The following is a 27902-nucleotide window of genomic DNA, read 5'->3' as shown; positions in this document are numbered from 1 at the left end:
ATTATGCTTGCCACGTTTTTGTCATCTGTGACATGGTCGCTGTAGTGTCAGAAGGAGGTCTGATCGCCAGTCTAAGTTTGATCCTGTTGAATTCATGGTTGAATTCACGGTGACAGTAAATAAAGTGTGATTGAGTCACAGGACGGAAAGCTAGGCAATTTTAACATGTAAATAGGTGCAAGTGTGCTCTAAGAGAAAAACGGAATCACATGTACGGGAGAACATAGTATGTATATTTATGCCTGTGTATAAATATATGTTTCACATGACTAAACCATAGAAAGGTACAAGGACAGTGCATGTTTTAGCCAGTGGGTGGCCTTGGTAGGATGACAATAGGGACGTGAGAAGGGACCTTTATAAAATAGAGCTTCCTGATGGAAGTGTTATGAAGCATGACTCTTATAATATAGACAATTAATGACAGTTTAAAACAGACACTTGATGCGAGACTATTTCTCTTTTAGATGCCTGCTAATTGGAAAGAGGGTTGTAGCAGTGTTGTGATTTTGATTCTGAAGAGCAGCCTTTGCTGCAGCTTCCCTTGCATAGCCGGGCGGCTCACACAGACCCACTGCTTTCTAATCGTTTCCACTAGATCGCACTAGCACTCTGGATTTGCGTTCTTCTTTTCACCCCAAGCAAATGAGCATGTTAGATGGCGATGGTGCCCATAGCTGCTGCTGTGGGTGGAAGACAGCTTTTGAGAAAGGTGCCAGTGTGTTCCCTGTCAGCAGACAGTCCTGTGAAGCCGGGGGAGGGCTACAGCTCTCCTTTTAATTCATTCGAGCAAGGGAGCAAACCTTAGCTAGAGACCTCTGGTCTCAGCTACTCTGTCAGATGTTGCAATTTAATTTTCACCCAGTGTTGGAATTATGTTTACTGCAAAACTGAATTGTGTGCACCTGGCAGGCAGTTTTTTTCCCCCTTTGGTTGCATTCTTTCCTCAGAAAAACACCTAAAGAGTTCATGAGATCTCAGGGAAGATGTAATGGGAATGGAATTAACGTCACATCTGCTTTCTTCAAAGAGATAAAGGGCGACTCTGAGTCGCCAGAACTCCCTGGCTGAGGGTCAGGCCTGAGGACAGGCCTGGTTACCTGATTCCTCATCCCAGGAGGAAGTGGGACAAAGTTTCTCAAGCCTGGAGCCTCGAGGCTTAAACGTTTTTTTTTTTTTTTTTTTTTTGAGGTGCTTCCAGAATGTTCCCTAGCCCAGCATAGAAATATGGTTAAATTTCATGCATCATAGTTGTGGGAAAAATGAGAATGCTACATCTTGCCAGCTGAAGTGATCATTTCTTGATTGGAGATCACTTGTGGATTATCATTTTGTGCTAACTTTCATTGTAAAGGTTTTATGCGTGTTCTCTCATTCAGTACTGACAGGGCCTCTGTGATGTGAGCGCTGCTCTGTTCCTGTCCCAGCAGAGAAGAAACTGAGGCACAGAAACACTGGCTAGGCAGTGTTGTGTGAGTGCAGCTGCCTTCCTGCCCCTCAGCACTTCGCTCTCCTTTCTTCTCAGTGTCTCCTGACTACCTTGCTTCACAACAAGAAAAGTCGAGTAAACTTGAATCATATTAAATAGCTGCTCAGGTTCTGCTCGGATTTTTTTGTTTTTGAAGTTCTTGATCTCAAGTCTGGCTGCAGCAAGCACTTCCCTTGGGAAAACCTTTTCTGGCACCTGATAGCGGCTTAGAAGACAGGCTCAGAGAAGCCTCTTCCCCTCCTAGATGCTTACCGACAGGATAGTTTTCTTCTGTCAATGAATTGCTTTGTGTTTTCTTTTTGTTTTGATGCAAAAGTGCATCGGCTTAGTTTCTCCCTCCCAGCCGAGGCACCGTCTTGTTGCTATTTCTAATGCACGAATCCAGCAATGCACTTTTTTTTCTCAGAAGCAAAATAAACTGTAGTTGATATGCTAGCAATAATAAGGGTATCCGAGCTGAGAACATGCTGTTTACACATTACATTCTTAGGTAGGGTTGATAAGTATCTAATAGTGATTTTGCCATCAGCTGCAAAGTGGGTTCAAAATCCAATCCCACCACCTACGAAGCATGTGACTGGTGACAAGTAACATCATTTCATAAGACTTCTTATTGTGAAGTGGAACTAATGCTACCTATTTCACACAGTTAATTCAAGGATGAAATTGGTAAATATGTATAAACACTTTTGTTCAGTGTCTAGCTATCATAACATTGAAAACCTGGACGCTAATAAGAAAAGTTGTAAGTGATCTTTTTTTGTACAAAGGGAAAAAAGCAATAGAAACAGTTTAGGAAGCAGTTTTATAAGGAGTAAGAAAGAAGCATAAGGAAAGGAAAGTGGGCCTGGAGATGCGGCTCAGTGGGTAAAGGGACTTTACTGCTTTAAAAGCCGAGAAATCCGAGTTCAATCCCTGGAACCCATGTACAGTTGAAAAGAGAGAACTGACTTCACAATATTTTCCTTTGATCTCCAAACACACAGTGAGGCATGTGCACCCACATACATTCCTCTCTCGCACATATGCGGACACACACACTGATGATGATAATAAATATTTTTTGAAAAGGAAAAGGTCTTGAAGGGAGTTGGAGAAGGGAACACTGGGGGATGTGAGCTATACAGTCAACAGAGGTAGCAGAGGATTTGCAAAGAGAGAACTGAAGCAGGGACCTGAGAGAGGCCTGATAAGGCTTGATCATTCCCTGGTAAGGTGAGTGTGCTAATCAGATTAAATTTCATTTGGCATGTCCTGCTGTTTACTTGGACAGTGATGTCTGAGCAAGTTATTATTTATTATTTCTGTCCCTTGTCTGATTAGCTCATCAGCAATCAGCCACTATTCATAGCTCCTCAATTGCTCGTATTAAACAGCAGCTCCCTCTTCCCTAGTCTGCAAATTACCCAGGTTGGGGAAAGAGGAATAGTCTCTTCAGAGACTGCTTGCCCCCTGCCAGATGAAAACTTCTGCTGCTACAAGCCTCCAAATGAATCAGAAAATCTTAAGACAATCGTTAAGCATTGTATGGTTTCTAAAGAGCCTGAAGGCATGCTACCTTCAGATTCATTTGGCTCGGATTATTTTGGAGGGGAAGCATTGAAGAGCCGGCTGTGTTGTGGACAGCGATGGCCCAGTGAATCGTGTGAACTGCTGCGGACTTCACCCTGTGTATGCAGGATCCATAGCGCTCTGGCTTTAGCTCTTTCATTAGAGAAGAGCATTCCTGTCAGTGTAATTGTGTCAAACGCTCACAGCTCCTCCCGAAACGATTTTCCGAGGACTGTGTGCAGCCTTCGCAGTTCGCCCAGTGACTGGTCTACTCAGGTTGGCATTATTTTACACATTAGACTGAATCTTGAAAAGTTGGATACAGGAAAAGTATTTTTTTAAACTGAGTCATAACTTTTAAAAGATTTTTTTTTCTCGTAGGAGATAAAATGCTCTCTTTGGTCTTCTAATGAAGATAAAGCTACTGAACATTACTTTTGTTTTTTTCAGTGAGTAACCTCCATTTGTCAGTGCACATTGCAGGGATTTTTTTTTACACAAGAAATTAGTTAAGTGCTTCCATAATGTTGAGCATATAATTAAAAGCAAATAATTATTTCCATATTATTGAGACTTTTCTGTAAAGTGTGTGGGGTACTTGCATGTCTAAGCAACCCCATTCTCTGCGGTATTCTGTCTCGCCTTTAATAACGCTGCTTGGTGAGCAGAGCATAATAGTTAACCCTTTTATTTAGATTTATCAGGCTTCAGTTTTTCTGAGGTTTTATATGAATTAATATGAATTTTAAAAAATGAATATACACGGACCAGTGTGGTAGCTCCATGGTTAAGGTGCGTTTCCATGAAGTGCAATGACCTGGGGCCCAAATAAAACAGAAGGAGAGGATTTATTGTAAAATTGTCTGACAGATGTGTAACATGGCACGCCTAGTTTCATGAACATGAATAGCACGTGTGTGCGTGCGTGCACTCACGCTCACGCTACTATATAAATAAACACTTTAAAAGAAAGATCTGGTTTTCTCTTATATTAGAAAAAGAAAGATGTACTCAAAGCATTGCTGCTCTTAAGGTGTCGTAGCATCTGTGAGATGCGTGCAGCTCTTTTGTCCTACCTTAATCCTTGACAACTGGGGCACTAATCAGACTTTTAAAAATATCTTATGAAAGATAACTAAGCTATCTCTATGGAAGACTCGGAAAGTGTGGAAATGATACATTAGTTTACCAACCACGGACACAAAGTGGCTGTAAAGCTCATGCTAGGTTAGTTGAGTTCTGAAAGCAAGAGTAGAAGAACAAAATTTCACGGATTAAGAGTTATGCACATCAACCCTTTGAATCCTTCATAAAACACAGTGCCTGTTGTTTTGTGCATCAACTCTGAGCAGTGATTCCTATGTACAGCATAGTCTGATGCGGTTGAACGGAGGAAGAATCACCCCAGTGCTATCTGGTCTCTCAACCCATGCTTCCTTTCTGATGAGTCACCACCCAGTTCACAGAGAAGTGACAAGCTCCGTCTGCCTCCTGGATTTACTACCTTGTGCCTTAAGATTAAGCCTCTGTAATCTTCAAGCACATTGATAGAGTCCCTCGGGTTTGTAAGGATTGAGGGAGACAATACATGAAAGCTCTTCACTCAGGGTCTGGCAGTGTGAAACAGGAAAATCTAAACGCTGCTGCAAAGTCCAGTTGAATTTGTCATCTGCTACCTGCATCTGTAGGGTAGGCTTCTTCACCATGCAGCAGCGACTCTCACCTTCTGACTGTTAGGATAGATTAGCTTGGGGGTAAGGAGGTAGGGGTTTTCAGTGCTGGATCACTCTTGTTTTGGTACATACAAGCAAATCAGACTGCTAACTCATATTCTTTCATGTTATGCCAGTCTTCTGGACTCCATAACTGTTTATGAGAATCACGTGATGAAATTGTGTAGCCCATCTACCTAACTTTTCTTTTATAGAGTCATGGATATCTGTTGTGTTTAGATTTGCTATAAAGCTTTTAAGATATGTGGGACATTTATTCTGAAGGGGCTGCCTTGGTGTATAACCAGGCTTGCTGCCTTTGGAACCCAAAGAAGGGGAGACCTAGAGAGGACTTCTGAGTTATGGGACATTGGTAGCAGTTTTTGGAATTTGTTTAAAATTGAAGCTATTAGGAATGCCTACCACGTGTATCATCTTTAGAAATCCAAATTTCAGTTATAAAACTTATTAGGGGTGTTGCTCTGAGATCACCCACTTAGTAGGGCAAGCTAGTTCACTTAAGCTTTAAAACTGAGTGCCACCCAAGTACTTTCCTCTGTGGCGTGCTAGAGCCTCCCACTTCCTGAAGATTTATGCTTGTTTGATTATGCGGGTTATGACCCGGGGCTTTGTAGGGTTTGTTCTGTTTGTTTGTTTGTTTGTTTGTTTGTCTGCCTCTGATCTCTTTAGCCTGCTGTACCGGCAAGTACAGGAATCAGAGGCATGTATTACCGCAGGGCATAGACCCTAGATTTAGTTGCATTCTTCTTTTTCTTTTTCATTTTCTACGGGTACTTGATATTTTTCATTTAGTTTGTTAAATATTTTACTCAAAAGTCAACGTGAAAAGAAAATGTATTCACAATGTCTGACTTCATGTCCTTTAGCATTAAAATTTTTGGGACTCTACATGTTTGTTTTCAGTTGTCCTTCCTCATTCAAGAAGTATTTTCTTTATTTATATTGTCTGTTCCTAGCCCCAAAAGTTCTACTTTTCTTGGACTTGTGGCCCAATTATTATGCTCCTTTTCTTTATCTCTGTGTGCCTTTCTCTCCTCACATCTTTTCCAGTGCTAACGTAAACGCTCGGTTTGCCTCTGCTAGCAGGACTCCACCGCTTCTGCCTGCTTTGCTTCCTCGCGCTGACTGCTACTCTTCACAGAGGGACTGCGTTTGCAGCTTCTGCATCTTCCTCGCTCTGCCTGCGACTCTTGACAGAGGACTGCGTTTGCAGCTTCTGCATCTTGATTTTTGCAGTTTTATTCTTTCGCCACTTTACTCCAACTCCACTTTCAGGCAGTCACGAGGAAAGCTCCTGCGTTTGAAAGCTAGTAGTCTTTTTTCTGATGCTCTCATCTTCTGACCATTTTGTAGCAAGTACGGATATGGGTCGAACCCTCTTCCTTGACATTTCTTCATTGGTGTATGGGGCATTTCAGACTCACTCTCTGATTTCGCTATCTAAGTATTTATGTTAACACATTCTACTTTTACTGTCCCTGCCAATTTTGTGCATTCTATCTTACTCATTTCTTTTTTAGTTTTTAAATTTACGTGTGTGCACGAACTCTTGGGTTATATATGTGCACAACCTATACACAGATACCTGAGGAAATCAGAATAAAGCATCAGATTCCCCTGAGTTATAATAGATCATGATCTTCCTGAGTTGGATGCTAGGAACCAAACCAGTGTCTTTTTGAAGAGCAGTAAGTGTTCTTGACCACTGAGTCAGCTCTCTAGCCCCTTGTGTGCTCTATTTTTCTGCATTTTGGGTTTAGGAGAAAGGACAGATGAATGGGAGTAAACCCTAGAGGATTTCGCAGCCATGCTTAGCCCAGAAGCAAATTCTCTGAGATGGCGAGAAGAGGGAGAGTAGACTAGAGAGCAGGTGTTGTCCAAACAATGGAGGCTAACTCCGTGACTCTGACCAGGTAAGGGCGAGGACTGGAGAGTCAGCAGTGAGATGTGCCATTTGGATGAAGAGAAGCAGGAAGAACTGTGTACGTGTTCCAGACCACCTCATGGTTTCGAGTCTCAAATGTCTTCCCTGGGGGCATGCTGTGCTTAAGAGTTGCACTGGGACTTCAGCTTTTGTTGTCAGTTCTGTTGAGAAATGACTTCAAGTCTGTACCTGAAGCCCCTTTATATTTTTTTGTGAACCAAATCTGTAGACCTGTCTTCTTAACTGGGTTCACTTGGATGTCCATTTGGTACCCTAAATTTAAAATATCTCCAATTTGATCATCATCTTTCTCCTGAAGTTAACCTTTCTTCTAGGTTTTTCTGGCCAGTATCATTCTAGACCAAACCTTCAAAGCCATCTTTGATTCTCCTTTATCTACGTACCCTGAGGTTTGAAAAGTATTCAGTTTTATCTCTTTTGGGTCTTGTGGCTGGCGCCTCTTTGTCTTTCCTTTAGCTTTGAGCTGACTGTTGCGATAGTCTCCGCGTATCTCTGGGCCCTATCTAATCCTCTTCATTGCTGCCACTTTAATATTTCCAAACTCAGCTCTTGGTTGATGTAATGCAAAATTCCCTAGCCAGAGATAATTGTCTCCCCTCCAGTGTTCCTGTGGCCCTTGTGCCTTTGGCCATCCGTGGACATCCTTGATGTCATTTTATAATCAGTATTTCTGTATAGGAGTTACCATTGAATCCTCACAGACTGTAGGCGCCCATGGACCAGGAGCCGTGCTCGTTTACTTGCTATTCCTGTAGCTTCCCCACATTGGCAGGTAATAAACATCTGCAGCTACTTTGACCAGATGTAATCTGAGCCAAGTTAACAGTATCGGTGATACTCATTTTTACTTTGACATTAATTTCATTTCTTTGTGTGCATTTGTTTTATTCTGAAAAGCTTTTTTATTAAGCTGTGCTGATGGCATAAATGGAACAGTTAACTGGAAGACCAGACAAGCGAACAGTTTTATTATCAGCAGAAAAATGGCTGCTGGGAAGAAAGACGGTGAGTTTAGGCTGTCCACTGCTTGGGAGTCAGTGTTCATGTCCAGTGTTCCTCTTGCTCTGTTTTAGTCCTGTGTCAGTGAGTGTTTAATAAGTCAATCTGGAAAATAAAATTTTGTTTTCCTAATCTTCTAAAAAGACTTTGGATCCTCTTGTGTTCTTAATTCACTGTTTTCCTTAAAAACAAAACTAAAATTCACTCTGGTTTTTAACCTGCACCCCTCATCCAGCTTCTGTTATGCCTCTCACAAAAATTGTCTGAGTCTGCTCATTATAACAATCTATTGAAAAAAATTAAGAAGCACAATTAACAACAATAAGATTTTAAAACAGACTTTATGTAAACTTAGAAAAATGTCCTTAAATATTTTGTCTAATTTTGGATGATTTGATTGTAAACCAAATTGATGTTCTGCTATTAAATAATTACTTGGCACTTAATTTTTATTAGAAAGATGGCTTCATCCTTGAATGATGGGTTCATTCTTGTACATTTTTCTACCTATAAACGTGTCCATTAGCAACATTACATGACCTTTGAAACAATACATTTATTTAGGGGAAAAGCCTGCCTAAGCATTAGGTTTTTTAGACTATCAGTTGCCACTGTAAACTTTTACTTCATATTTTTTATTTATTCATCTTTAAGATCTTTCTCCTTTCCTAAACATTAGCTATATGTGATTATAAAGATTAACCAAATAATAGACTGGTTTCTGTAACTTTGGGGTCACCAAAATGTTTGCTTAATATTGATAGTGTTAAAATATTTTGAAAAGGGCAAATTCATATCATAAAATGTCCTTCCTGTAAGATAAAAAAATAAAGGAGTTTCTCCATGTATCTTTGAAGTTGGGGTCACTAAGATTTTTATAACTGGCACCCAACTATACAGCAACTGGAATCTTCATCCTCCACATCTGTTTCACAGTAGGGTAAAGTTTCCCAGGATCGCCTCTGTCTTTGAAACAGACATCTGTGTATCTTAAGGGACTTTCATTACTCATTTCTGTATGGAGATAACAGCTTTATAACAGTAACTGCCCATGAAAAGACACCAGATATTTGTCTTTAAAAAACAAAACAAAACAAAACACCAGAGTGCTCGTTCTCGAATTGCTCATGGTTCCTCTTCGCACGTCCTCTTTAGTTATGTCCTGTGGATTCTCCCACAGGTACTTCAAAAGACTCACTCTGATAACCCTTATTATTTTGTTAGTTTGACATAGCCACTTTCCTCTTTCTTTCTAGTCATGGGTCTGATGTATTTGTGTCTTTCGTTGTTCTGGTTAGCACTGTATCTTATACCCTGTTCCTTCCAAAGGAATGGAGCCTTCTTTGGCTCTGCTATACCCATGGGATCCCCAAAGATCCTTCCTCTGATCTTCGCAGAATTTTATAATAAATTATAGTGATCTTTTCATTTTTCATTCTTCTTCTTGTTTTAAACAGTGATTCTTAGGCCTTCTACCCTCTCTGGCATACCCCTCTGGTCCCTGTTTGATTTGCCAAAAATGACCTGTCTAAGGCTGTTAGCTCCAGCCAAGTCACTAAACCAGATCTACTCTTAAGGAGATGCATTGACAGACAGACAGACAGACAGACAGACAGACAGACAGACAGCATCCACTAGAAACTCCAAAGGGTAATTTCTTTTTTTCAATGCCATGCTTACAATTGGACCTCAAACTAATGTTCAATGTGTAACTTGAGACATACTACCTCGAACTAGAAATAAAAACCCTTCTCAAATCTATCCATGAAACCAGTTTGGGCTGTACTGCTCTTAACTTCCTCATCCTTGAGATGTTTTCTCCTTCCATGTTTCTTCATCCCATCTAACATCCAGCGTTCTTCTGAGTGATTAGAATAACTTGTAGAGAAAGCTGTTAGTTTTATTAATGATAATAAAGATAACTGGTCATTACTTTAAGACTTAACAAGTACTAGTAGCCTGTGTAGTGAGGATGTTGTCAGTGCTGTCTCTGAGTTCCCATCTCTGTCATGTCCTTGACCACAAATGCCAGTCACTATTTGACAGTTTTGAGGGAGCACAAGTATAAGAGCATTTATATAGGAAAATTAACTTTGTGGTTATTTTTGACACAATTTTAAAAATAATGCTGTAATTCTTAACTAAAACAATGGAATAGAACTTCTGTAAATAAAATTCAGAGGAATTTGATTGACTTATACCTGCATGTTTCACATTATTCTCTGATATATAGTGATTATAAAAGCCATAAAAAACCCAAATATGGATCCCCTTCTTTAATCCTGGAGTAATTTTCAAGAAATTAAAGCTGTAATGTGTATCCTTAGGGTAATTTACATGAAAAGAAGTATGTTTTCATATTTATATACTTAAAATGAACTTTTCTTTTTATTTTCATTACATGTTAATTATATGAAGTGTATTTTTCCATTTGACACTTCCATATATTCATGCAGTAAGCTTTGATTGTGTTCGTGTATCTACTTCCTCTTGTTATCCTCCCTCCTTTAGGAAGATTCACATTCTAAAATTTGTCAACCTTAGGTTTACTGCTTGACATGCATTGTGGGTTTTTTTTTTTTTTCTAAGAAAATTAAGACAAAAGTCAAAATGATTGTGCCTAGATTCCCTAATTATTTTCAACTTAAAGGTTAAACTTTAACTGAATATTCAGGGGATAAAATAGTATGCACATTAGATAGCTTAATCTTCCGTCTTAAAGGAGGCTGCTTTATTGACAAATAAAGGGGTGTCAGGAAGGCAAAGCTGGCACAGTGGTAGAGCACTTGCTGCTTTGCAAAGGACCTTGGTTTAGTTGCCAGAAATCACACGGGTGACTCCCAGCCAGCTCTTGTTTCAGTGCCAGAGCACACACACAGTGAGACACTCTTACATATACACAAAATGAAGGTAAATCTCACACACAGAGAGAGAGAGAGAGAGAGAGAGAGAGAGAGAGAGAGAGAGAGAGAGAGAGAGAGAGAGAGAGAGAGAGAGAGAGGGGGAGGGAGGGAGGGAGGGAGGGAGGGAGGGAAGGAGGGAGGGAGGGAGGGAGGGAGGGAGGGAGGAGACTCGAAGTTAGAGATAGGGTTCTTAATTACCTCTTTTATTCCATGAACATAGAGGAACAGGAAGTGCCCTAGGCTGAAAATAATTCCCTTGATTCCCTTGCCTATGATAGGAGGTAAAATCGGGAGTAGAATCTCAAAATTTTAAGACTCTAAAGGACCATGTTGAGATGCCTCCCCCTCTTATAAACCACTATGTAGGCTTCTTCCTACTTACGTTTGTTAATGTTTGTGTGTATACAGTCTCCTTTTCTTGTTCTGAAGTGTAATTAAGATTCTCTCAAATGAGAAGCTTAGATTATCTGATCAGGTTCTGGTTCTTTATAAATCACGGAGAAATTATTAAGAAAGATAAGGAGTTATGCAATATAAACAATATAAAGCAATCTTATTGTAGCAGAGCCATTAACTACTGAATGTGTTAACTCGTCTTTTGTGTTGTCAGATTGATAAACTCCATGGCTGATCTGTCGGTCCTGCATCTATACTTGTGAAACAAACATTTAGTCTCTCTGAGTTCACTTTTGTTAACTATCTACACAGTCAAATGGGGGACCTATTCTTCCAGGGAAGCAAATGCATGTCAATCCTGGCTTGTGTCAGAGGCTCAGGCCATGTCTGGGTCAGAAGGAGTGCTTTGATCTGTCTTTTAATAAAGATATTTGCTTGCCTAGATAGCGTGACATCTAAAACCCTTTTCAACTTTTTGGCGTTCTCCGAATCCCGTGTTCTATTGATCACCCATTAACAATAGTTTGTACCCTTTTCCTATTGACATTTAAGTCACACAAACACACAAACAAAGGGGAAAATATATTTGATTAGATAAGAAGATAATTCCAATTTAGAAAAATTAAAATTAGTATCTTAAGCTAGGGAGAAAAATTTTCATGAAGAAATTCTTCTGCCTTTTTACATAAAAAGATCCCAGCCATGTTTTCCGCCTCCCTTGAACAGAAGTGTCTGTGTCTCTCAGCAAAGAGGCACTCTAAGATGAATCCCTCAGCTTAGCACGGACAGTTTGTGACTGCTAGGCAAACAAAGCTGCCTACCTCTAAATGAACGGCCCGCTGGCCTTTGATACCCTGAGGTGAAGGGCTGACAGCAGAGAAACGCTTGCCGTTGAAAGCCAACATTTATAAAGCTGAATTGATCAAACCTAGCATAAATCTCAGTGAGACGTTAAAAAAAAAAAAGAAAAGAAGAAAATACATTGTTTATCTGGTTGGATATTAAGATCTCTTAAAATATTTTTCTACAGTAATTCTCTGGTTTAATAATTAAATTTTAATTTTAAGGGTATAATAACTTGTTAAAATGAATTAGGGAGGAATTCATATATTTATTAAGCGCTGCAGATCCCGAGATGAGTTATCTTGATTCAGAGAGCCAAAAGGATTCATCTTGCAGGTTGCTCCAGTGCGCTGCGTAACGGCTTCTTGCAGTGCTGGCTATGCAGGGGCTCTGAGTCTCGAGGAGATTGTTAAGCCCCTTAGAGCTGTGATATGAAAAATGAAGCCTCATATCCCCTGCTAGTACTTAACGATGTTTGATTTTCAGGACACTCATGCCTAGTTGCTTGGGTGAAGCTTTGCTTTTTAAGTTGTAATTAAGAAAGGTGCCTGATCAGTGCTCTCCTTATAGCCTGAACATCCTGGAAAATCTTCTTCACAATTTTTATCTCATTTCTTCCAGGTAGTATTTTCCATTAAGATAATGCTGTGAACAGCTGGAAATATATATGCTGTCTAATTTAAATAATTTGTCTCCAGAGAACCTTTTTGATATTTCCCAATGACTGGACATGAAGGACACATTGACAAAACTGAGATGATTTTAGAAAGAAACTTGTCATTTCTCATACGAAAGCTATTCCTTATAGTAGCTTGGTGCTTTTTTTGGTTGGTTAGGTTACTCCTGCTAGGAGTAATATTTAATCCATAAGTCTGTTTAAATTATGCAGTCTGTTTCCCACATAGCAAACATGAAGTTATTTCACTTAACCCTTTATGTTCATTTTGATTTGATAGCTCATGTTTACATAACATCTGGATTGAATTAAGACTTTCAATTGTACACTTATTTATTTCTGAATGTATTATAGTGCGGAGTTTATACTGCTTTTGCCTCAAGGAATGCCACTTTCCTGAGTATAGCAAGAGAGTCTATTCAAAGGCATACAGCGTCAGCTCGGAGCCAGGAAATACACCACAAAAGGGTCCTTGGGCAGCTAATGCTTCAAATGCAGGCTTCTGTTTTTTCGCATCTAGCAGAGCAGTGCACACACAGAAACGGCACGTATCTTCTCTTAATTTAGCACGCAGTCCTACCTCATTTGCTAGTCTGGTTTTTAAACCTGCAGCAGGTTTATAATGGCAAATTTAAAAGGCTAGAAAAGCTGCTATCGAAAGCATACTGATAGCAATGAGAAATGACAGCTGACAACTTGTCTGCCGGGGGAGAAAACAAAATCTATAAAACACACAACCTTAAAATGCATTAGCCTACTGAGACCCACTCATGTGATTTGTCAATGACATACGGCCCCTGTATAATAGAGTGGCATGCGGTAACTGATGTGCGAAATGATGACCTTACAATGTTATGAAAAAGGATCAACTGCTGCTACCTTAGGAACAGCAACCCTCTCCACGCTCCGTTCTGTGGAGTTCCTGGTAATCTGAGATTTTATTCCTAGTAAACCTTAAAATGAGAAAATGACAATATAAGTGGATGTTTTAAAGCTATCAATTTGTTGATAAAGCTCCTATAAATGAGCCACTCACATAATTGGTGCCTAACAAAGACTACTTGGAACACTTATTGGCAATAATTTATGACGTTCTCAAAGATTGCGAAAAAGACAGCTTTAAGATTAAACATAGCTAGAGTTCTCTGGCCTCAAGCTCAGTATCTGTTTTATCTTTATGGCTGTGTCCTTGTTCTTAGTGACGCAGAAGAAAGGGCCGGGACGTGTTCCTTGGACTCTTTGTAACGATGGGATGGTATGTGTGTCTGTTTACCTATTTCAGTAACGATCACAGCAATCGTGAAGATCTCTTACCGCTTCTTTAGCAGTGCGATTCTTTCAGACTTCAGTGTTTGTGAAGTCCGCCCATGTTTGCTTTTGTTTTAAGGTAATTGTAAGGAAGCACGCTGATGCCACGCTTACCTTTTTCTTCACACAGAGAGAAAATTCCTAACAGAGCCTTAGCCAGGGAAGACGAGCACAATTTAGCTAGCGTGAGGCCCCACTTTATTGCTACTTCTGTCAAGATCTATTATTTGATTCTTGGCTATCTACTGTCATATAATACAGAGTTGTTGAAATGCCCTGACCTTTTCTATATTCCTTGTGACAAAACATGCAAAGACTATTTCTGTGAATAAGATTTTGGTCGCTTGGTAATGAGAGACATAGGAGCTTAGGAAAGGTAAAATATTGAAATTGTTTTCCAACACTATTTTCCTTTTGGCTCTTATTTATTCAGACATGAGTTGATTTTTTTAAAAAAATTAAATTGTATTGCTTATAGCAGTGTATTTTCAAAAGTTTTAATCTTTATAACCATAGCCGTCTTTTCTATTTGACAATGCTGATTTTGATTCTCCATGGGTTAAACTTTTGCTTTAATTGTTTTGCCCACTAATGTTGCTAGATTTGCAGGGATTTAGCTCCATGTTGGTTTTCCGTTTCATTTGTTTCCAGTGACATGCTTGCAGAGGTGATGGATCTGCAGCTGTACAAGATTACGGAACCATACAAGACACAGAGAGGCCAGACCCTGTGACCCCGGCTTGATTAGCACTACAGTGCTGTACACATGTATATTGTGGAGGTGATCAAATCTCTGTGCTGTGGCTTCTTAGGGTGTTTATGTTTCATTTTCCGTATTTGTTATTAAGAAAGAGTATGTATCAAGTTTGTTGTTTGTGGATGCGACCTTGGCACCTGTGCGTGGAGCAGGCATTAACTCTAAGATGCAGTCTCTAGGGGTGATGTGCGGACCTGTGAACATTATTGACATTGCCCATGTTTAGAAGAACAACAGCCCAAAGCTTCAAATTCTCTGGCATTTTGCTTTTGAAAAGAAGCATAGGTGTGAATGCTGCCCAAACAGCCTCTTGCGAATAGCTCCTTGTTTTGCAAATCACAAAGAACAGGAAAAGGGCTCTTCACTAAAAATGTTGTGTGGGTGCCCATAATTTAAACCCATCATAAAGAAAGGAAGTATTATTCTCACAAACAAAACATAGTGGCTTAGTCATTTTCCATCTCTAGATGATGAATATATCATACATCTGTATCTTGTTTTTCTCCATCGAGTGGCACACTATACTTAAGTGAAGAAGACTTTACTGTGAGTTTCCAAGGTAACTGACCAGCAAGGGTACAGCTCAGTAGATTACACAACGGCAATTGAGTGTACGTGAATAAAGAAAAATGTGCATGTCATCTCAAAGCCTGAGAGGGCCATGGTGGATTGTGGCTTAACACTGTGCATTGAAGAAAAAGTTTTTGTTTTTGTGTTTTGTTTTGTGAGGGCAGAATTTGAGGTGTTCTATACTAATCATGGTGGGGTGATATAGAATGATAGGTGCCCTTTAATGGGTTCGTATTAGGCTCTGTGAGAGCTATATAGAAAATAGAATTATTTCAGTCTTATTTAACATGAGAAACATTTCCTTTTGCTTCACAAGCTGACATATATCACTTTGTGTGGCAAACACTAAAGGAGGCTATTACTTTATGATGGAAATGGAGGACAGTAATCTTCAACAATACTATACCTTAAATTAAGTGTCATATATGTTTAGCTCCCTAGCGTGAGACTTGTGTCTGTCTCTGCATTGCTTTCTATTAGAATGTATTCATTCATTCCACCGGCATCAATAAACCTATTTAAATATGCTCAACGCTCCTCAAGGTATTAAAAAAATGACAAGGAAAATAAAACTCAGTATTTCACAGCATGGGGCTCCCATCTCTAGGAAGATTAATAAATCAGATGAGTTCAGAAGAGATTCATTTAGATCATTCTAAATATTCCTGTACTTTGGATATAAGGTTGCAGTAGGAATTTTAACAACTGTCATATAGAGAAAAATAATTTCTCAGAAGCAGTTTGAAACTCTTCTCAATTTGATTCTTTTCCCAGTTTTGTTTTCTTCTGCCATGAACCCTAGAATTGTGCATGTTTGGCTTACTCGCTTCCTTTAAAGGCTTCCCATGACACCCCACTCTTGCATCCTGCATGTTTTCATTGCTGAATGCCTGAATATCCTGTTTCTGGCTTATAAACAACTACTATTAGGAAAAATATTAAATCTCTTAATTTTTTTCCAGATCTTTCCAAAGTCAGACCACCCTTCCTAGTATTGCCAGAGCATCTTATATCTCTGGGACAATACCTAGTTAAGAAGATGTTAGTCTCCGAAGTTGGATGGTGGCCTTGTGGGAAGCAGGGGTTGGATCTCTGAGGTTATCACATTTCTGACATCATTGATATTTAGGATACATTGTGTTATTCAACTGGGGCAAAGAAAGTCAGATTCTCTTATTTTCCGTCCTTATAATTTTTCTCTGATTCAGTGATTATTATTTGGAATGTGATCATCATTTCCCCAGGTGAGTAACTTGTCCGTGAGCAGAAGCTGACAGTCAGAACACCAAGGGAAGACTTTGCCTTTTTCAGTGCCAAACACAGCAGTGTCTTTTAACCTGGCTAAACTATCTTGCAGCTTCATTTATTTATTTACTTACTTACTTACTTACTTACTTACTTACTTACTTATTTGTTTATTTATTTATTTATTTGGATACATAGCCTTTTTTTCTGTGGTTACTTTGAGACACGATCTTGCTCTGTAATCCAGGCTACCCTGAACTTATTCTATAACCAAGACTTGTCTTAAAGCAATCCTCGTACAAATCTCTTGGGTGATAGAATTACAGGCATGAGCCATCACATCTGACTGCTCCATAGACTTTGAAGTTCTGTTTTTGGTACCCAGATTATGGATACATGAAACTACAAGCCAAATGTTTTACTTCACTCTTCTTTTTTAGGGATAGCTATCCACAGAACAGAGGGATATGGTTTCTCAGAGGGGGGTACATTTTGTGATAGCTTTTTTGTTTTGTTTAGTTTCTTTTTGTATACTAAAAACTTTATTATCAATGATCTGGCTGTCAAGGGCTTTTTACGAGTTTTGAGCTTGGTGTGAGTAGTCTTGGGGTTTCTCAGGTTAATTATGACATTTACAAATCCATCAGTGACTAAGGGGAAGAACGGGATGATTAGGGTGTATTTGTCTAGAAGTTGCAGCTACTGCCAATCATGAAACTAGAATCCCAAAAGATATTGCAGAGGTGACAAGGGGTGCTGACAGTGATGTTGGTGGAGATGATGATATTAGAGAAAAAACAAGAGGTAGAAACTAATCAGACTAATTTAGCCATTTTTGTACACTGAGATCTTATGTCCTAAGCCACAGTGAATCATGTAATTGGTCCCATTTCACCTAAAGAATGACTCGTTCAGAACTGTGCAATTGTTGCTGCTTATTTAGGAGGGAGCATAATGGAATATATTATGCTATTTTAATTATTAGATGCCAAAATCAGGAAACATGAAATAAAGTAATTGTTTCTAGAAAAAGGTTTTATTAATACATGGAGAAAGTTGTCAGCTTATCTTCATAAGTATAAATGAATTGCTGCAGAGATGAGAGTTATATGGGCTGACTTGCCTCTACTTTGAAAGCAGTAGTGCTTATCATTTTAAAAGTACTAATAATATATTTGCTTTTTAAAAAGGGAAAGAGAAAAAACTAGTAATTATGAAGTTTGTCAGTTCTTGTTATATGTATTTTGTTGGTAATATTTTGGACAAAAATAAATCATCAAAATGATATTTATGTTTTTATGCTTAATGAAAATTAAAAATACTAAATATAACATGTGTCATTTTACTTGTGCAGTATTTTAATGGTTTCTAAACACAAGTCGGAAAAATTTTCTTAGCTTTGTCCTAAAATTGTCTCCCTTTCAATCACATATGTACTAACACGTTCCCTCATGTGTTGTTTTGGTCTTCTCGGCAGTTTCTGCATAGCGAGACCATTTCTATAGCCACTGCTCAGTTATCAAGGGCAATTCTCATTAGCACCTTCTCTCTTCTCTCCCTTTGCTTTCAGTGTACACTCTTTTCTCAAAGGTGCACGCTGATCGGAACGTATACCCGTCTGCAGGTGTCCTCTTTGTTCATGTTTTGGAGAGAGAGTATTTCAAGGGTGAATTTCCTCCTTATCCAAAGCCCGGTAGGTTCTTGGCAGGAGGGAAGTAGGGGGAAATATTTCCTTTTGTTCGCTGTACAGAATCTGAGCGATATAAGATCAAATTCGATTAACACTTTTTAAAATGATTTGGATATGTGAAAAATTGGTTGTTGTAGGATCTTTCTCATTTTCAGATTAGAAATTTAATTATAAAAGGAAATTTTTTTAATTTTAGAGAATACATATTTCTTAAGTTTCAGTCTTGAGTATTACATCCCTGCCTGGCAAGTGACCTACATTTAGTCCCACAAAAATAATTACAGCTGTACCCAGTTATGATTTTCTGTACTCTGACTTAGTTTCTTACTTATTTAATTCACTGTTGGTTTAAATGTTAATTATCACAAGTACTGTCACATTAATGAAGATACAGAAAGAATAGCAAGAGAAAACATTAAGTCAGTAACAAAAATGACTTTTAAAAATTAACTTTTCAAAATACATGTTTAATATTAGAATTCATACAATTATTCTTTGTGGGCTATATGATGAATAGCAATTTATCTGACCACATTAATAAAATGAAGGTAGACCTGTTTTTAATAATAAAGTCTTTTCTTCTATTAATTTAAAAGTATTTTCTTATGAAATATTCCATTTTTAGAAAACTAGGTGGCCAGGCTTTCAGACAGCAGTTGTTACATATAGGAAAAGTATATAGTCATGACACATTATGACACTTTCATAATTATCTGACCACTCCTTGGTGTTGCTCTGATAATGTTTGGAGATCGTGAAGTAAAGGTTTGTCATGAACAGATGAATACATTTTGGGAGATATTTGTGAACAATGCTTGTTTTCTAACTGGCAAAACTGTCCTAAAGCATCATCCTCAAAATAGAACCAAGAAATTTGTTAGAATCTACTATGCTTGTTTATTAGATCTCAAGACCAATTGAACAATCAAAAGGATATTTTTTATTATGTGTGTAACTAAAGTCAAATTTCGAGATAAATTTTTTATTTGCATATTTAGGTTGCTACAAATATCAAAAACATTTTTTTCCTGGTGGAATGTTTTGACTGAAAGCACCAAAGAAACATGTATGAAAATAACTATCATGTCTTAATTCTGTGTTCCTTATCTAGGTGAGGTTAGTAATGATCCCATAACATTTAACACAAATTTAATGGGTTACCCAGACAGACCTGGATGGCTTCGCTACATCCAAAGGACACCATACAGTGATGGGGTTCTGTATGGGTCCCCAACAGCTGAAAATGTGGGGAAACCAACAATCATCGAGGTAATTTATTTTGAATGGGAAATACTATGTTTTTTGTCATTTATTTTAAATGTTGAAATTAAAGTTACATGGAAGTGATATTTAAGAGTTTTTAAAACATAGAAATGTATTTGCTAATGTTTTGACACATAATATTCTTCTCTATAAAGTTTGCTGTTTAAACATTTATATTAAAATGATAAAATAAACTAGTAAAAATTATTAAAAGAAGTAGATTAATGTAAAATCTATTTAATAAGATAAGTGCAAACCTAAAACATTTCATTGTTCTATATTTCAGTCATTTGTGTGTGTGTGTGTGTGTGTGTGTGTGTGTGTGTGTGTGTGTGGTGTACATGTGCCCTGACGCATTTGTAGAGGTCAGAGAACAACCTTCAGAAGTTTCTCCTTCTATCATGTATGTTCTGAGGATCACACTCAGGTCTTTGGGCTTGGTAGTAAGTGAGTCAAATTGCCAAGTCAAGTCTATATTTTTTATTCAAATTTCATACTTATTGAAAAAAAGTCAATCACTAGACATCTTAATTAGCAAACACTGTGAAAGATGACTCAGGCTGGAAGGATGAGTGACAAGTGGACTCAACCATTCAATATGGTCTAGGGGCTGAAGATGTGGGGGAGAAGCATGCCTACCCAATACTAGCATAGAAGCTGCTGGGGCACTTCACGCAGCCAAGGAAGCCTTTTAGGTTTTGAAAATAGGGTTTGGGCTCTAGCTTAACAGTAGAGAAGATGACAAGCATATGCAAGTTCATTTCCAGCACTGAAAAACAAAACAAACAAGCAATAAAAGTACACCCACCCATCCCGAATCCAAAAAATGAGGGATGTGTAAAAGTAGATGATCTCAGAGAACTATATGTGTGGTTAGAAATTAAGGTACATTCTACGGGACAGACGATAGGCACAAGTTACCAGTGTTGCTAAGTAAAGCCCCAAAGGCTGTGCAAGGTGTGATAGTAGGGTTAACCTGTACTCTGAACGCCTTTGGGGTATTGTAATTCTCCAGTTTTTTTTTTCTAATATCAGCATACATATAAGACATGAGAAGTTAAAACCCCCAGCAACAGTGGTAATGGTAATTTAAACGAATAGTTCCTTTAAAAGTTGTAGTTTTAAAAGATAAAAGTTTCACTGTTGATGTGGGTGCTGGGAGCCAAACTCACATCCTCTGCAAGAACAGGAAATGATTTTAACCAATGAGCTGTCTCTCCAGTTCCTCTGTTGAGCACTTTTTAAACTAAAGATCAAAGTGATCTTCCTTAACCTGGTAATTTTCCCCAAAAGAATAGCAAGCATCATTCTCAGTGGGAGAAACATTACAGAAATCGCACATGAATTTGGGAACAAAACAAGAATGACATCCTCTATATTTTATTATAGGATATATTGGAAGTCATAGCTAGTGAAGAGAAGAACATGAAATCAAATCCCCAATGATTTGAAAGAAATTGAATATTCAATATTATAAAGTCTATTGACTATTAAAATATTATGAGAGGCTACCAATCAGCTTTGGGATAAACATAAATGTGTTTTATTTCTGCACATGAATAAAAAGTATTGAGAAAATACTTCAATAGAGACAAAAATTATAAGGTACCAGGAATAAATATAACACAAAGAATGTAAAATTTGCATAAATAGATGATAATTTCAGTGATAGGAAGATAGTGTGATAATGGCATAATTTCTCTTGATCTATAGATTTAGTGCACACCAATATAGTTTTCAGTGGATTTTTAAAAGTAAAACTTGACTATTTCTTACATGTATGGGGAGGACTATATGTTAGAAATAACTAAGCCTTAGTAAAGAAGAACGAAGGGGAAGGTTTCTCTTCTCATAGGCATCCAGATCTCCATAAACTCATGGTGGTGATTACAGAGTTTCAGTGACACAGGGATGGACAAATGGGCTGAAAGGCTGAGTAGCAAGGACAGAAACAGACCACACAAGGAACAGTGACAGATGTTTGAAGAGTTGGTGCCACAGGTCATTGGAAAAAGGAATGTCTATTTCTTAACTAGTGCTCAGAAAATTTGTTACCACTTGAATTAGATCCTTCATACCAACCATAGAGTTAGATCCTTCATACTAAATGCCTAGCAAAAATATAGGTAGATTAGGCATTAAATGTGAGAAACAAAAAAATTAAACTATTATATTAAAATACAAAAGACTCTTGCTGACTTGGGGACAAGAATAGATTTCTTAAATATAAATTGCATATTTTTTGAGAGAAAAATACATGATTTTCACTCTTATATTTGTGAACTATTCATCAAAAGAGATTCTTTTAAGAGATAAAAGAACAGAAGATGTTATTACATGTGCCTGACTATAGGGCACATGAAATCGAAAAGAAACCCTCAATTCAGTGAGAAAAAGATTTCACTGAACAGGACACACAAATACTCATGAGACCAAGTAAGATGTCTATTCTTAACCAGTAATGAGGAACATACATAGTCAGACAATAATAAGAATTTTACCATCCATGAGATCCATCGCAGATAAATGTGAAGATTGACATAGCCACTATGGGATCAGTCCTAAATTATGTTCCATGAGTAAGTATCGGAGTGTTGTGTCACAGCAGTCCCACTTCTAGATATCTACCCAAACAAGCAACTTGCAAAAACTCACCTGAAGACATGTATGGACATACTCTTTGAACATTGTTCATGAAGCAGAGCACTGGAAACCCACAAAGCAGCAGACTCTAAAGGCTGTGAGCAAGAGCTAGGTACATGCATTGTGTTGTGTATATGTGGTAGATACAAAGAGCAAAACTGAGCTGAGGCTTGTCCAACAACATGGATAAGGTTTAAGCAGACTGTCCAGTGGGAGGTGGGGAAACAGACCTTCAGGAGAACATGTGGGTGGCATATAAAGCACTAGTCTTATGGTTTTCAAAAACAAGCAAAACTAAGGAATATATTTTAAGTCTACATATTTTTGTAATGAGCAAATGAGCTTTTAAGTAAATAGGTAAATTAAATTTTAATTTCATTAAGTAAATGGGATTTTAAACATCCAGTTCAACTATTGCTGGAAAGCAGCCTGGGCCAAGACAAGTGAGCAGTAATGTTGTCGAGGGCAATTCTAGAACAGTCAAGACATTCTTATAAATCACCACAGACATTAAGTAATATGCTTAATTAGTGCCGATGAAAACTCAATACAATGTTTATAGAAGACAAATATATCTATATAGTGTAAAAAGTGTATAGGATTTTATATATTCTATTAATTTAGTCAAGTTTTATGTCTGTCTTAAAACATTTTTAATTATATCAATTTATGAATTAATCCATTCAGCAGCTATGAATTTGAAATATTTAGATTGTAAACATCTAAAATTGGTTAGACATTATTTTAGAAAGAGAGGATGAAAGCTAAAAGCCTCCTCCATCTTGTTTTGAAGCATTTCATATCTCTGAAGTAAGGTCGTTATAGTTTTTAAATATCTGACCAGGAGTGGGATAGCTGCTAAGACTAAGCATTAGATAAACATTCAGGTAATTAATTTTTTTCTCTTAATATGAAATATTCTTCACTTCCTCTAGTAATCTGAGATTTAAAAAAAAGAAACTAGAGTTTATAAAACTTGCAATCATGAAATTTGAGACCAATTGGGAAGGCTACTGTTAATAATTTAAAATACTCATCTCTTCTGAGCCAAAAGCTCACTGTAATAGCACATTGGAGAAGATCAGTCATTCTTTTTTCCACTGAGAATATGATTATGATTATTGGGGGGAGTATGGCAAATTAATTAATTAGTATATATTACTTGTGTAAGCTAATGAGGAAAGGCTAAACTTTTTAAATCACAAAAGTTCCCAAGTACAACTTATTTTTAATGTTTCCATTTGCTGTCTTAGAAAAATAACTCTTACTTAGTTCTGGTAGGCAGCATACCTGGTGGTCTATTGGCTAAGACTTGGCACTCTCTTTCAACCTTAGTTTAGTAACTAGTCTCAGGTCACAGTTTGACGGGAGGCAGAAAGTAGCAATGCCGATGGAATTTTGACAAGTTGGAGAGAGAGAAGCTGCACTAACTTTGTGGTTAGTGTGCTCTTCAGAATAAACATTGCCAAAGGTTTGAAATTATTTATCCCCCAATTCTGAATCTTGCTGTTTTAGCTCTCAGTATTCCCAAAGAGTGTAACCTACTTCTGGCCAAGCTCCTATTGATATGTAAAGGTCTACCGTGCTTGTTGCACGCAGGGGTCTCTTCTAGTGGCTGGAGCCAGTTTTCTCCCAATCTTCTGCTTCCTTGTCACCTACAGCTGCAGTCATCGTCAGAAACCTAGTACCTGGACTCTGAGAGTTTGACACTCTTTTGGTTTTGCTGAGGTACTCCAGATGTGTCTGCATCATTTAATGGCCTGTTACAAAGTTAATCATCCCTTGAATTCTGCAGCCTTTGTTTTGTTTGACTCTGGTAGCCCCTTCTGAGCTGACTTCAATAGAAGTTTACTAACATGTGGCTGTATGAAAACACTGATTTGTGGCTTTTGAGCATGTGCTCTACTTTTATAGACTGTTACCCTCACTGCTTTACTCATCATGAGGTATATTTATATCATGAGAGGGTTATTTGTGGCATCTTTTGACCGATTGTTGTGCAGTTCGACACTAAATGCAACATTAGTGTGCTTGGTTAAAATGTACTTTTCACGCTGATTCTTAAATTCATTTACAAGCACAACCATATATTTTAAGTTTTTCTCTGTGTGTGTGTGTGTTGTTGTTGTTGTTTAATCTTACTGTCACCAGAAAGTCACTAATGGTTCATAGTGACCCATCTATATTGCCTCTTGTGCCTAATGGCTTTCTAGAAAAGAATTTTTTCATATTTAACTTTTTGTTTTAGCATGTTAAGTAGACTTGACTAATTAATTATTTTACTACCATACTGCTAAAAGCCCTAGGATTTTTATTGCCCAGGAAAGAAAGTTTTCTAGATAAATCAACAAATAATAAAAATAGGAAAAGCACTGATTTGTTTCATTTTGCCTTTACTGAGTTGTATTTTCTAAAACCTTTCACTTTCTAAACATGATTTTCCTTTTCTAACAGATAACTGCCTATAATAGACGTACCTTTGAGACTGCAAGGCATAATTTGATAATTAATATAATGTCAGCAGAAGGTAAGTACGGAAAATATGTCAATGAACATTTCTTATTTTTAAGAAGGATTTCACTGCATTTATAAACATAAAATATAATCATAGATTGCAAAGCACCACATGCCTACTGTAACTAATGAAATAGTAAAATGCAGGAAGAAAAGCAAGCCATTTCTAACTTTTTATAAGAGTGATGTGCTTTATTGACGAACTGAAGATGGTTCTTCCCAGATGCTGGTGTCTTCAAGCCTTGCTGCGTCAGTGCTGAAGGGGTACTAAGATGCACCTGCTTTCAAGCTTGCTCTAACGCCTATGAGTTGAGTCCAAGAACACAGAGTAGTTGTTTACTACTTTTATATTGAACTTCAATGTAATTATAAGTAGTAGTTTAGATGCATGTGAAGATAAACTGTGATTTGGGGACGTGGGGTACACTGTTTGCTAATTAGCTAATTTTGCTCATTGTGTAAATAAGTGTTAGAGTCCACCAACAATTTAGAGCAACATGCTCAAACTGTAAATGATTTCCTGAGGATTTTGAAGGATGGGGACACAGGAAATATAAAATTATGCTTATATTTGACCCCATTTTGACAAAGACTAGGAAATGTGTTTAACACTTAGAATGTTCTAACAAGGCTACCAACTTGAGAGTAGGGGCAGGGGAATGGTTCGTGGGAAGATAGGTTGAGGGCCTGAAGGGAGGAAAGGGGAAAATATTACCATCCCATATTCAGACTTGAGGGATGATGATGATTATTTTTTCAAAATAATGTTTCTCTGTGTAACCCTAGCTGTCCTGGAACTTGCTCTGTATCCCAGGCTGGCCTCAGCCTCGTAGAGATCCACCTGTTGAGGCTTAAATGTTAAAAAAGAAAGAGAAGACATTTTAAGTAGCCTTAGAAAATTATGGGATACTCTACTTCTCTTAGTAAAGGCAATCAGAGGTAGGGAGCTGTGACAGATCTTTTCTTCTGAAAAAGCAAAATAAGAGTACATTTCCGATGGGGAATTACTGCTCCTCTTTATTGGCAGAAAGCAGACAAACAAAAGAATTTGCCAGAAACAAGTATTTTGAAATTTATGATAACTCAGTTAAGCTGAGCTACAAGTTGCTCTTAGACTATATCAAAGGAGAATTAAATACAAAAATTGGTAATATGTACCTGGAAAGACAGCTTGAAGACTTGGACCTACTGCGGACGATTGCCAGGTTAAAATGTAAAGTCCTTTTCATATAAAAAACAAGCATGGCAAAGCATTCTCTCCCCTCACTCTGCCTTCTGCAAGATCTCTAGGCACCCATAGAACAGGGAGACTGGTTATTGACTTAATTAGGTTTGGATAGTTGTATCTAGTTAAGCTATTCTTGTAGAGCTGGGAACTCTTGAGTGAGCAGAGTCATTGTCTTTTCCTTTTTCTTCCCATCTGTGAATTCATGGCTTGAGTCATAGAGTTACACTGCGGTGACTTTGGGCTCTTGCACCCTGTAATTATAGGCTGAAGAGACCAGGTCTTTGTCAGATATGGCAGACTGGAAGAGAGCCTGGTCTACCATTGGACCTCTGTCTTTCTCTAGTCTGCTCTCTGCTGTAGAAAGGGAACATTCAGAAGCTACTACAGGTGTTGATGTCACACAGGGATCCATATTCACGTGGTTCCTGGTATGAGAGAGAATACTACCCAACTGGAGGGTCAAGAGTAAGCCTTAGGGGCTCTTCATCTGCACGAGGTAGTTAGAAGCCGTCCTAGTGAGGGAGGAGGAGGAGATTTCAGAAGTCTCCTTTTGGAATTTGGGCGGTTCTGTTCCACTTCTTTTCTACGTAGGGTTCAGTGACCCCCAAATGGTTTGAAAACCACTAAACTAAAAAGGTCACACATTTGTCCTTGCCAGTCTAGACAAGATTCATAGGCACTGGAGAATGACTGCCTTTGAACATGGCCTTCACTCATGCTATTTGTCCCAGATAAGCTTTAGAGGAAGGAATAACAAAGTTGTAAATCAGGGAACTCGTGCTCCGCCCAGCGCTCTGGCCAGCTGTCTTCTACTCTGAGTGACCTCATGGGAAATTAGTCATGCAGACTCACAGCATGGTGCTCAAGAAGACTGCATAAAAAGTGAATCCCTAGATTGGGGTTAGCACCTCAGAGGCCTGCTGCCACCAGTCTGTTGGCCTACTGTTCTCTTGGCCTCTCTGATTTCCAAATATAGCAAGCATGGGGATTTCCCCAGAGTTAGAAAGCTCTGCTGACTCATGCTGGAGAGACCTGGCACTCGTTCTTGGCCCAAGCTGCTTGGGCCAGAGCCTTGGAGGGAGACGGTAGCAACCGCAAGGCCTGTAGCAGATCTCAGAAAGGGAACCACTAAGTGGGGCTGAATGGATCAGGAAGAGCCAAAGAGTGGTTCTCCAGGAGTAGTACTGATGATAAGGTGGGTTGGGGTGGAGAGGGGGTGGAGTAGGGGCTTTCTGTATTTTTATGGAAACTTGAATGTGAAAATATTTAGGGAAAGAGTAATTTTATACATCTGGCATATCCAAAACTATAGTTGCTATTATTTATGAATATCACATCATTTACCACTGAGAAAGTCTTCATCATGATTCACTTGTGTGACTATTTTAGGCCTGGGAGAAAGTGTCATATGATTAAGCTACTGTAGTATGTAAAGAGGAAATGCATTTGTATAAACTGAAATCTTACCTACAAGAAGAGAATGAAGAATTTATGCTTTAGAAGACTACATATGGACTATGCAGTGAATAAATCTAGCATAATCACAGGCCAAATTAGTGCCTGCAGGAGAGGAGGAAAGGATTTTCCTTGAGAAGGGCCTTGCAGAGCTATGGCTTTGGAAATGTTTGCTACATGGCTCTGGACAAAACTCTACAGCCAATGTTGGCTCCCTCACCGAATTTCTGGTGTCTAGTGTCCATTATTATCAAAGAGTCTTCCAAGAAATGAGGTCATTAAGATGTTGGGTGATTATTAAGTATTTTATCTTCCATTTATTAAATAAGAGTAGATTAATTTACAAACTCATGATTTTGTTTAAAAAGAGAATGTACATAGTATAATTAGTATTGAAGACATTAAGTCTGTTTAGAACTCAGAAATATTCATATAACTAGCCTTTTGTGTTAAAATAGGACTAAAGCCTTAATATTTTATAAGTTTTTACCATATGTTTGAAGTCTGCTAGGCACACTATAGACATAATCTCTAATTTAGAGAAAAATTGAATGAGATAAATTCAAATGATTGTGTCTTTCTGAACATCTCTAAAGGAAATCTTCCACTGACAGTATTGGGGGGTGTGAGGACAGAGCCTGCTGCTGACACTCCTGCTGTTACAATCTACAGGGGTCTCCTCATTTGCCCTGCT

General features: G+C 38.2%; 1 protein-coding gene across 8 annotated transcripts in view; it reads left to right on the top strand.

Annotated features, from left to right (window-relative positions):
* Sgce (sarcoglycan epsilon) overlaps positions 1 to 27902 on the top strand; it is an 83474-nt gene that overhangs the window by 20016 nt on the left and 35556 nt on the right. For 5 of the 8 annotated variants that reach the window (XM_038319541.1, XM_038319539.1, XM_038319540.1 and 2 more), the window contains 4 exons: positions 7616 to 7723; positions 17986 to 18108; positions 19217 to 19374; positions 24466 to 24538. In XM_038319541.1, the coding sequence (XP_038175469.1) occupies positions 7702 to 7723; positions 17986 to 18108; positions 19217 to 19374; positions 24466 to 24538 (376 nt within the window). In that variant the 5' untranslated portion in view covers positions 7616 to 7701. The remainder of the gene's footprint in view (positions 1 to 7615; positions 7724 to 17985; positions 18109 to 19216; positions 19375 to 24465; positions 24539 to 27902) is intronic. The other 3 variants (XM_038319542.1, XM_038319538.1, XM_038319537.1) reach the window with 1 other exon arrangement.

The sequence above is a fragment of the Arvicola amphibius genome, chromosome 2 (assembly GCF_903992535.2).
Source record: "Arvicola amphibius chromosome 2, mArvAmp1.2, whole genome shotgun sequence".
Taxonomy (NCBI): Eukaryota; Metazoa; Chordata; class Mammalia; order Rodentia; family Cricetidae; genus Arvicola; species Arvicola amphibius.
This window is presented reverse-complemented; position numbering and strand designations above follow the sequence as displayed.